Source organism: Vicugna pacos, chromosome 17 (genome assembly GCF_048564905.1).
Source record: "Vicugna pacos chromosome 17, VicPac4, whole genome shotgun sequence".
In the NCBI taxonomy this organism is placed as follows: Eukaryota; Metazoa; Chordata; class Mammalia; order Artiodactyla; family Camelidae; genus Vicugna; species Vicugna pacos.
This window is the reverse complement of record NC_133003.1, coordinates 24,050,039-24,059,304: the sequence shown is the minus strand read 5'-3', so window position 1 is coordinate 24,059,304 and position 9,266 is coordinate 24,050,039. Positions and strand designations below refer to the sequence as shown.

At 41.5% G+C, this 9,266-nt stretch overlaps 2 protein-coding genes and 3 non-coding genes across 37 annotated transcripts in view; 1 reads left to right on the top strand and 4 right to left on the bottom strand.

Moving 5' to 3' along the window:
• Window positions 1-7: 7 nt before the first annotated feature.
• On the bottom strand, window positions 8-6,963 carry GNL3 (G protein nucleolar 3). Its single transcript, XM_006196539.4, has 15 exons — window positions 6,808-6,963; window positions 6,082-6,140; window positions 5,517-5,654; window positions 5,284-5,397; window positions 4,969-5,049; window positions 4,082-4,214; window positions 3,197-3,309; window positions 2,845-2,962; window positions 2,092-2,179; window positions 1,415-1,589; window positions 1,147-1,289; window positions 929-1,065; window positions 658-839; window positions 353-416; window positions 8-259 (listed from the first exon to the last, which is right to left on the bottom strand). The coding sequence occupies exons 1-15, from the start codon at window positions 6,818-6,820 to the stop codon at window positions 174-176; spliced, it is 1,644 nt and encodes a 547-aa protein (XP_006196601.2). The 5' UTR covers window positions 6,821-6,963; the 3' UTR covers window positions 8-173.
• LOC116284074 (small nucleolar RNA SNORD69) lies at window positions 1,649-1,725 on the bottom strand. Its single transcript, XR_004193858.1, has one exon. It is a non-coding gene; the product is annotated as a small nucleolar RNA SNORD69 (small nucleolar RNA).
• Window positions 3,073-3,155, bottom strand: LOC116284078 (small nucleolar RNA SNORD19B). Its single transcript, XR_004193861.1, has one exon. It is a non-coding gene; the product is annotated as a small nucleolar RNA SNORD19B (small nucleolar RNA).
• LOC116284073 (small nucleolar RNA SNORD19) lies at window positions 3,964-4,040 on the bottom strand. The gene has a single exon (XR_004193857.1). It is a non-coding gene; the product is annotated as a small nucleolar RNA SNORD19 (small nucleolar RNA).
• A 53-nt stretch (window positions 6,964-7,016) lies between the features above and the next one.
• PBRM1 (polybromo 1) overlaps window positions 7,017-9,266 on the top strand; it is a 102,238-nt gene continuing 99,988 nt past the window's right edge. For all 33 annotated transcript variants that reach the window (XR_012060660.1, XR_012060659.1, XM_072941443.1 and 30 more), the window contains exon 1: window positions 7,017-7,181. The gene's annotated coding sequence lies outside the window, so the exon portion shown is untranslated. The remainder of the gene's footprint in view (window positions 7,182-9,266) is intronic.

The window sequence follows — 9,266 nt, the reverse complement described above, 5'->3', positions numbered from 1 at the left end:
GAGACACTTTCTAAGTTGACTGATTTTTTTTTCAATGAATGTATCATGATACATATTCAAAATTTATAGTTTACATCATACCATAACAAAGTGGCACATGACACACACACACACACGTTTAGCAGTCTGCTCAAAATGTGAAAAACCAAAAAACATAGAAGAACAAGGTTCTATTATACATAGTCTGTACTGAAGTCATAAGCATCATCTTCCTCTTCAGTTATTTTATCCAAGACAAAAGATTGTGCAGACTGCTCATCTATATTGGAAAGAAAAGTGAGGTTTAAAAAAAGCTTTAAAAAATAATTCTATACCATGCTATTTTGTTAGAAGACCCCTCCACCCAACTCACCTGCCTGACACTCGAACAGTGCCTCACAGGCCTCTTCGGCAGGGGACATATCTGAGCTCTTCTCCTGTGGGACAGAGAAACAGTGTTAGATTAGTAGCCCTTGTCTGCTCATTAATCCAAGTAATTACCCAGAAAAAGTCCCTGAAAGTATCAATGGGATGCACAAAATCAAGCCTTAAATATCTAAATTGGCTGCTTTTAGTCATGAAATAATTTCTATTTTTGCCTTCAGCCCCTTTCTATTTGTACATTATAATGCTAGAAAACTTACTAAAGCTTAAACAACCCATGTACAATATACTTACATCACCTTCTTCATCAACACTTTCCTGGTCAGTGTCGACATCTTCAAAGTCTTCCTCTTCCTCCTGCTTCCTTTCCTTCTGTTTTGGCAGTCCTTCAGATATATCCTTTTCCTCTATTATTCCATTTGTCAGACCTGAAGACTGGAAAAGGATGCTGCTGGCTAACTGAGGGCCCTTGATGGCTGGGAAAGGTAAATATAGCCGGTGTAAACAGATGAAACCTTTACTGGCCGGTCACCTGACAAAGCAGTTAAGCAAAAGCCTTGCGTACCTTGTATGCTACGTGCATTATTCTTTTCCAGTTCTTCCAGATTAAAGCCCCATTTCATGTTTGTCACAATGTTCTCATTAAAATGTGGAGAAGGAGTCCAGGGTGTAGGGGGATGGCAATAGTAACCTAAGGTGGCACTGGTATTAAAAATAAGATTTGTCAAAAACCAGTTCCTTTATTCTATGTGGTCATCAAAATGCCAACAGAAGAAGTCCTACCCTGTCCACTCAGACCACAGCAGTTTGGCAGCAGCTTCTACATTTGGGCTTCCACCCTTTTGGTGCAGTCCTCTTCTCTGAGCAAATGAAGTAAAAAATTCCAGAGAATTCTTAAAATCTGGAACAGTAAATTTCAGTACTACCTTTACAAAAAAAAAAAGCCAGACAAATTCATATAGTACAGATATTAAAAAAAACTTGAAAAAAAATTTAAGATGATTACAATGAAACAAAGAAGATGGAGCTCAAGGGAAGGGGATTCTTTTACCTGTCGAGAATCAGCATGGGACAGGATGGCACTAGCAGCCTCCACTGGTTTTACTACCTCAATACTTGCTGGACTTCTCAGAGCAAGTGCAAGAGCAGAGTTAAGTGGAGACACAATGAAACTTGGACTATCTATGATTGTGATTTGTTTGTCCAAGGGGATAGCCTGCATACACCTGGAACGAGAAAGATGGTAATTGAAAGGGACACTCATTTACTTAAGGACAAGAGACAGAACACGAAGCTCAGGGTTGGATTGAACAAACTCAGCACAGTCTGTCAGATCCAGTTTATCATCATTTGCTTCATGTTTATCTAAAACCATTAACAGCACACCCCCCTTACTAAAGAGAAACACTACACCTTACAGCTTATATACATATAGGCCTAAACACATGCTGTTACCTTTGTCATAAATATTTTGTCTCTTCTAACTGGCAGACTTCTATTCAAGTTCAGGTTCAAGCATCACTTCCTGAGGCAGCTTACCCCTTTCTGAATCTACTTGCTTATCTGTCTTTCAAACTAGATTGTGGGTAGCTATTCTACTCCAATTCTTCCCCAAGGCTAACGCTGTCTTAACCCTCCACCTTCTACAGAACAGAAAACAGTGATAGAAATAGATCATATTTACTCATCGATAATGAAATATTATAATTACGAAACAATTCAGTTTACCTTGTAAGCCCCATGGATATACCAACATGACATATACGTTCTTGTTTTAAGCTATTGATGATGCTGCTTTTCCCCACATTTGGAAAACCTACAAATGGGAAACCCATAGATACAAAAGATATTATGTGCTGGTAATTATAAAATTTTCGCTGCCGTTAAAAAAAAAATTTAAGTATAGTAGATTTACAATGTTAGTTTCAGGTGTACAGCAAAGTGATTCATTTATACATACATATTCTCTTAAATCTTTTTCCACTATAGATTATTACAAGATGTTGAATGTAGTTCCTTGAGGTATTATACAGTAAGTCCTTGTTTACCTATATTATATATGGTCGTGTTTGAGATTAACATATATACTCCTAATTTATCCCTTCCCCCACTCCACTGCCTTATTTTATGCCAGCCTGATGTTTAGAGCAAGATCAGAGTTGGATCTGAGCGTCTTCACTTCAACACTAAGACCACTCTTAGCATCTTCATTTCTTGCTCAAGTAACACAAGGGCAGGAAAAGACTACTAATTCAAATAAACCAGAACTTTCAGACGCTAACTTTATCTACAATGCCTGGTTGGCAAAATACTGAATCAGGCAGCAATTACTTAAAATTTTTGTCTTTACACTGTGTGTGTGTGGCAAGAAGCTGATGTCTGAACAAGCCCGCCCTTTAGCAACAACCCTATACACTGTTAACCTGAAAAATTTCTTGGCGCTTACTGAGAAAAGACAAAGTGTGTTGAACTGAAACTCACCAATTACCCCAACGTGAATGGCTTTGCCGTAAGTCTCCTGAAAACCTCGAAGAAGTTTCCAAAGGCCTTCTTTCCCAACACAGACTTCACTTTTGAATGGAGCAGCTTTCTTCCCTACCTTCACATGTTAAAAATCAAATAATTAAACTCCTGACAACTCACCAGACAAAACCCATGCAGTCTGGCTCCAGAACCCATCTAATAGATCACCACTATTGCTTTTCAGATCTCTGGATGAAATCAGAGTTGGATCTTTTAAGTTTTCACCTTCTTAATCAAGATTTTGTACACTCATCATATTTCACCCATCTGAAAGATGAAAGTACATTTCCCACCACTAAGTTAAGGGTACCTTGATTCTCTTCCCTTTGTCCTTCAGCTTTGTTGAGGCTTTGAACACCACTGTTGGCAATTCTTTCTTCAAATAAATAAGCCAGTTCTCCAGATTATCCTTTGGAACCAGATCTGATAGGGATTAGAAATAAAATACTGCTCTAATCTGGTCATTTTGTTGAGATGAATTTGCAAAGTCGAGTAAACTATGGATTTCATTCAGGTTTGCCTTTTCCCAGTTTTTTCAAAAGTACCTGAACTGGAAGATGGGGAGAGGGTCAGCTCCCTACCATGCTTCTGTTACTAGAATTCAGTATGTACTGTATTTCTTCAGTTCTCCTCTGCCCACCCTTTCAGGATTACACCAACCTCTAGATTATTACCCTACTAACCTTCGGGCTATGTTTCCAGAATTTACTATTAGGTAATAGCCATGTTTACTGACCCCCAACAGTAATTTTAGATTACATTCTTACTTTCTGCTTTACCAGTCTCTGTTCTGGGTGTTCCTGTCCCTGCTGCTCCAACCTAGATACACAGCTGTGTATTTCACCTAAGGACTGCCACATGTTGACATTGTGCAGATGTGAGGAACAAGGCACACAGTCATCATTTCCTATGTGAAATATATGAACCGTAAGCTGAATATAAAAGCTTACACTTAAAATAAGACAAGGTAGTTAAGTACTGAATGGCAACAGACAGTACAAATCAGTAAAATCACTTATAGAAAGCATCTCCACCCCACTGCCCAGCACTGTCTTTGGCAACGAGTGCATATGCACTGACTCTACTGAGGTCAGAGTTGGATCTTACCAGTCTTCAGTGGCAATCAGACTGTTCAGATGTTTTCCTCATACCTCATTAGTGCATATGGAACATAAAAGGTATCCTTCTTGCTTACCTGACTTATTTAATACAAGTACCAGCTTTTTCTGTCCACCCTCGACAATGGCGGCTTCTACCTGGGGACATCTGCAACCAAGGGGATCTCTCGCATCCAACACCTCCAGCACAACATCTGAGGCCTCAATCACCTTACAAAGCAGAAGCTATTAGAATAGCATCGCTTGATCTGGCACCACCCTCCACATAAGTACACTGGTGTTATCCACTTTGCAACAGGGTGAGCTCAGAGTTGGATCTCGTGTCTTCACTTTGGTATGAATGTTTACAGATTCATCATTTTTTACAGGAAAATAAATGTAAGTTTAACAGCCTCTGATCAAAGTGGATTTCAAGACTGGAAACACTCCACTATCTAAATACATAGTCCTCCCATTGTGAATTATGTAGTTTGAAAGGCCCTTATGCCCTGCCAAGAGCTGAAAAGCATAGTCAGGGTCTATTCATAGTAGGGAGTGAGCTTAGGAAAATAGGTGATGGGGATGGGAGTGCTGGGGAACAACCATACCAAAACATCCCCTTGACCTCCTTCACTTAGGTTTCCGCATGGTATTTTATAGAGACTAATTTTTGCACTGCTTATGCTAATGTACTCTCTTTGTTTAAACTATTACTATTCTCTTCTATTTAAACTATGGCTTGTGTCAACATGTTACAAAATGTCACTTTTTGCAAATCATGCTTATGCCAGCCTGCAAAAATTTAAAACCAGACTATTCCTTCAGCTAAACATAACAAAATAAACCAACTTGCTGAAGGATTCTTCCAGCTCAAGAGAACTCTACTTCCTCAAAGTTGGTGTCATGGAGGAAAAAAAAAAACCCAAGAAACTCTAGTTTTTTAAACCTCATTACCATTTTTAGACACTGACCTAGACAAAGATACCTTTTTAAGTTCCTGACAATACAACTTCTTCGGATTCTGTTTGCTAGACTTGGCTTTCTTAGCTTTGCTCTGCCCAAATTCCTAGGGGATAAAGACAAAGGGGAAAGGACACAAAATCAGAATGTCAGTAGATGTAACCCGTTTCTCCATTTTTCATAACTAATTGGGGTACTGTAGTTAATATTTAAATAGGTAAGACAGAAGACTGAACTCAGTCTTTTTCTTCCCAAGAGGTATAGCAACCCCTGCCCTAAGGATGTACTTTGACTTTTATGTCAGAGCTCCTCTCTCACTCACAAACAGGACTAATCATACCTCTTTCACCGGTTCCTCATTAGATAGCTCCACACCAGGGTTAGTTCCAAGTTTTCTTTTCTTGTCCTGTTCCTTCTGCCTGTCAAGTTTCTGCTGCTGTTTCAGTTCTTCAAGCTGTGTCCAAGCCACAGGAGAAACGGGTGAGCCAAAACAATGTGGTGTTGTTACTTTACTTTGAAAAAACACTCACACCCACACATCACTCGTTCAAAGTTTCAGTTAATGCATCTCACCCGCTGTTTCCTCAGCTCAGCTTCCCTAAGAAGAGCCTCCTTAAACGGAGCACTGTTTGGAACTCCAGGGTCTTTCCTAGGCTTCTTTCGACCCCGTTTTTTCGCCTCTTTCCTCAATTTTCGATGGTGCTCTCGAACCTATTATAATTTTAAGAATTTATTAATTTACAGAAATACTAAAGAGAATTCATGTGAGAAGCCAATCTGGCTACAGTTTAATTACACCTATAAAATGATACAGAAAAATAGAGCTTTAATCATAATACAGAAGACACACATATTTATGTGTAAAACAGCAAGAAAGCATCACCAAGAGATTCTTTTTGTAACGACTGTTACCATGCTGATCAAAGTTTAGTTTCTCATCACTGAATTACTGCACTTTCCTACAGCTGTACTTCTGATGCCTAAAAGCTTGTGTCTATAGTGTATCCAACTCCCGTTTCCTGAGATGAAATTATATTAGTCCAGACCTCTTTCTGGAGGCGGAATGGGGGTAGTTCATCGTTATACTGGATATAACCTGGGTATACCTTGGTGTAACTCTCCTAAGAACAGGACTTACCTTTTTTTGGATTTTATACCGCTTATGGCAGGTCATACGTTTACTTGCTTTCTTCAACTCTACAAAGCAACACATTACAAAAGGATTAATTTTCTACCCTTTTAAAAAAAATCCATTTTATCCACAAATGATCAGTTTACTTTCTATGACTGTACTCTAGGGTCACGTCCCTTTTTGTGTTAAGTAATTAACTAGCTCTTGACACCTAATTTTAGAATCTTGCGGAGCGTGTAGTAAAAATAAACATGCCACTTTCAAGTCCCAGAAATTTGACTAAATAGAGCCGTTGTAGAGCCCAACTTCCCCGCTCCCACTCTTCCCAGATTCGACTGGGAATGCATACAGGGGAGCGTGTAAGACCCAAAACGACAACCACTTCTTGTTAAACACCGCGAATCCACGAGGAGGAACGAACAATGGATTTGAGAAACGGCTCACAGACTTCACCAGCGCCGGACTGAACGTGGCCGCAGAAGGGAAACCACGGGGTCCTCACGGGACTCTAGCCTGATTGTCACCCTTCGGGCCCAGCCTTCCTTCTGTACGACGGGCCAGCGGCTAACGTGCGGCCTTCTAACCTTCGGATGTAGGCGGAACCAGGGCAACGGCCTACCAGCAGGCCCCTCATTCCCGTAGAGACCAAGCGGCAGAGGAACGCCCTGGTGGGTTCGTCGACCATCAGACACAGAAACCCCTCTAAGAGCCAGGCCCCCTCACCCCACTCACTTGGCCGCTTCATATTGGAAGCTGGAACGCCAGAGCCAACAACCGATCACTCGCAGCTGCAAAGTACCACCGCTGGCAACACGTGCGAACTGAGGCCACGAGCAAGCGTTACGCACTCACGCTGCCGCCGTAAAGCACGCCGCCGCAGGCCCGCGTGCGCGCGCACGCAGTGTCGCGCGGAGCCGGGTTCGCTTGGCGGCCGCGGGGCTGGTTTTGCGGCGGTACCGGGAGGGGTGAGGGCGGTGAGGGCGGCGGGTGCTGGAGCGACGGCAGCGGCCGCGGCCGGAGGAGCAATAGCAGCAGCCGTGGCGGCCACGGGGCGGGGCGCGGCGGTCGGCGACCGCGGCCGGGGCTGCAGGCGGCGGAGCGGCTGGGTAAGGCCGGGCCCGGGGCGGGCGGGGCCGCTTCCTCTCGGCCGGCTGCGGGGCCTTTGTGTGGGCCCGGGCGGGCGGGAGCAGCGGCAGAGGCCCCGCCCCGGCCGTGGGGACGCGCCGGTCGGGCCGGGCGCGCGGGGCGGGGCACGGCGGCGGGCTTCGGGACGGGCCCGGCAGCCTTGCCGCACCTGCCGGCTGGGACAAAGGCGCGCCGCGGTCTGGAAACTCCCCGCGTCCCGTTTTCCCGCCCCCGGCGGCTGGCCGAGCTCTCGTCGCGGGCAGCTTCAAAGCTGTCAACGTTTCCCTTAGTCCCGCGTACCAGTGACAGGTCGGGAAAGTCTTTCATTTCCCTCGCACCTCAGGGCCTCCTTTTTTTTGTTTGTTTCTTGACGATTCGGACACGAATTCCTAGTAATTTTTTTTGAAAAACATTTTCCGGACGATTGTGTTCCGGATGACTGAGTATTTTTATCAATGGGACGTGTATTTCTCGTAGAGGCCAAATATTTAAGTTTTTGATTTGCCGCACCACAAAAAAACGAGGTTTTAAAATTGTGTACATTTCTGGTTTTTAGTATTTTCCATTTCAACATTTTTTTACTGAGAGAGAAGCGAGTTTTGTTATTATAGGGTAGATATTGATGGCTTGAAAGGGAAGGAAGATTGGCAAAAACGTAGAAGGAATCCTGAAAAACAAATGACAAAAACAAGAGTATAGTGGATATAGAAATTATTACTACAGCTTTAGAAACGTATGTAGGAGTAAAGCATTTTTATTAACTTATTTCCAAACAAGCTAGGACTCCTCAAAAATGATTTTTAGGGTTTTTTTTTTCCATTTAGTAGTGCACTCTTCCCAAATATAATTCAGAAGCATATTGGATTCAGTACAAAAGAGTAGTATAATTTCTGCTTTATCACTTGTTAACAGATTAACCATGCTTTAAGATCCACAGTAAGAAGTAAGGTATCTTTTGAAGAAGTATGTCAAATGAGTAACAACTATGTGTGTGGATAATTGGAGGGCTTTGACTACTTTCTTTGGCTTTGGGAGTGTACAAAATATCTCAATATTAATGTTCTACCCAAATTCCCAAGATTAGTAAATTGATATATCTGTATGATAGACTACTATCAACTTCTCCAACATTATGTGAAAGGATGTTGACTCAGAAGAATCTTCCCTAAGTTACAATACAGGCTGCAATATCATACATATGGTTTGTTCACACTTTTGTTAACAAAAAAAAAAAAAGGCAAACAGGGCATAGAATAAATACTGAAATCTGTGAATGCTGTTAAGGATGGTTTTTCTTTGGAAAGTAGGATTATAAGTGATTATTTTTTCCCCCTTTGAATCTTCAGTTTTCTAAGATCTTTGTTTTAAACGTGTATCATAGTGCTAAGAATCACTGGAAATACAGGAGAGTACTAAAAGTTCATAAACTGTCAAAATATACCATTTGGCTATACTGAATAAATATTTTCCCAGTTGCGCATTGTAAAATTATTCATTACTATCCGTTTTAATTTATCATTGGTTGTTAGGCTTTTGGACATGTAACTGTAATCAGTGGCATTTTAAAACTTGTAATTGAGTTTCAGAATCTATTTCTTTTCTCTTTATGGAAAAATAATTTCTTAAGGGATGCTCACAGGCCTTTGAAACCACACAAACTTTTTTTTTAATGTTCCTCTTAAGTGCACTTTTAATACATTTATCAAACAGATAACTTGATCACCCAAACCATACTGTAAGTCAGGCTACAAAAATGGATAAAATACTTTTCCTATGCCCAAGGGAGCATGCAATTCTAGAGTTAAAACTTAACATTTTTGTTGTTTTGAAGTTTCAAAGTGATTTCATCTACATTTTACTGTCACAGCATTCCAAGAGAGATATGTACACTTTACTGTTTTCATTTTAGAAATGAAGAAACAGATCTGAGAGGTTGTGACTCAAGCAACATCAAACAGATAACTGGAGATGGAAGACCTGAGCTCAGGTCCTGTTGCTCCTCCCACCCACCTGGCCACAATACCTTTCTTGCCAAACTTCCAAAATACATTTTAAAATGTATTTTT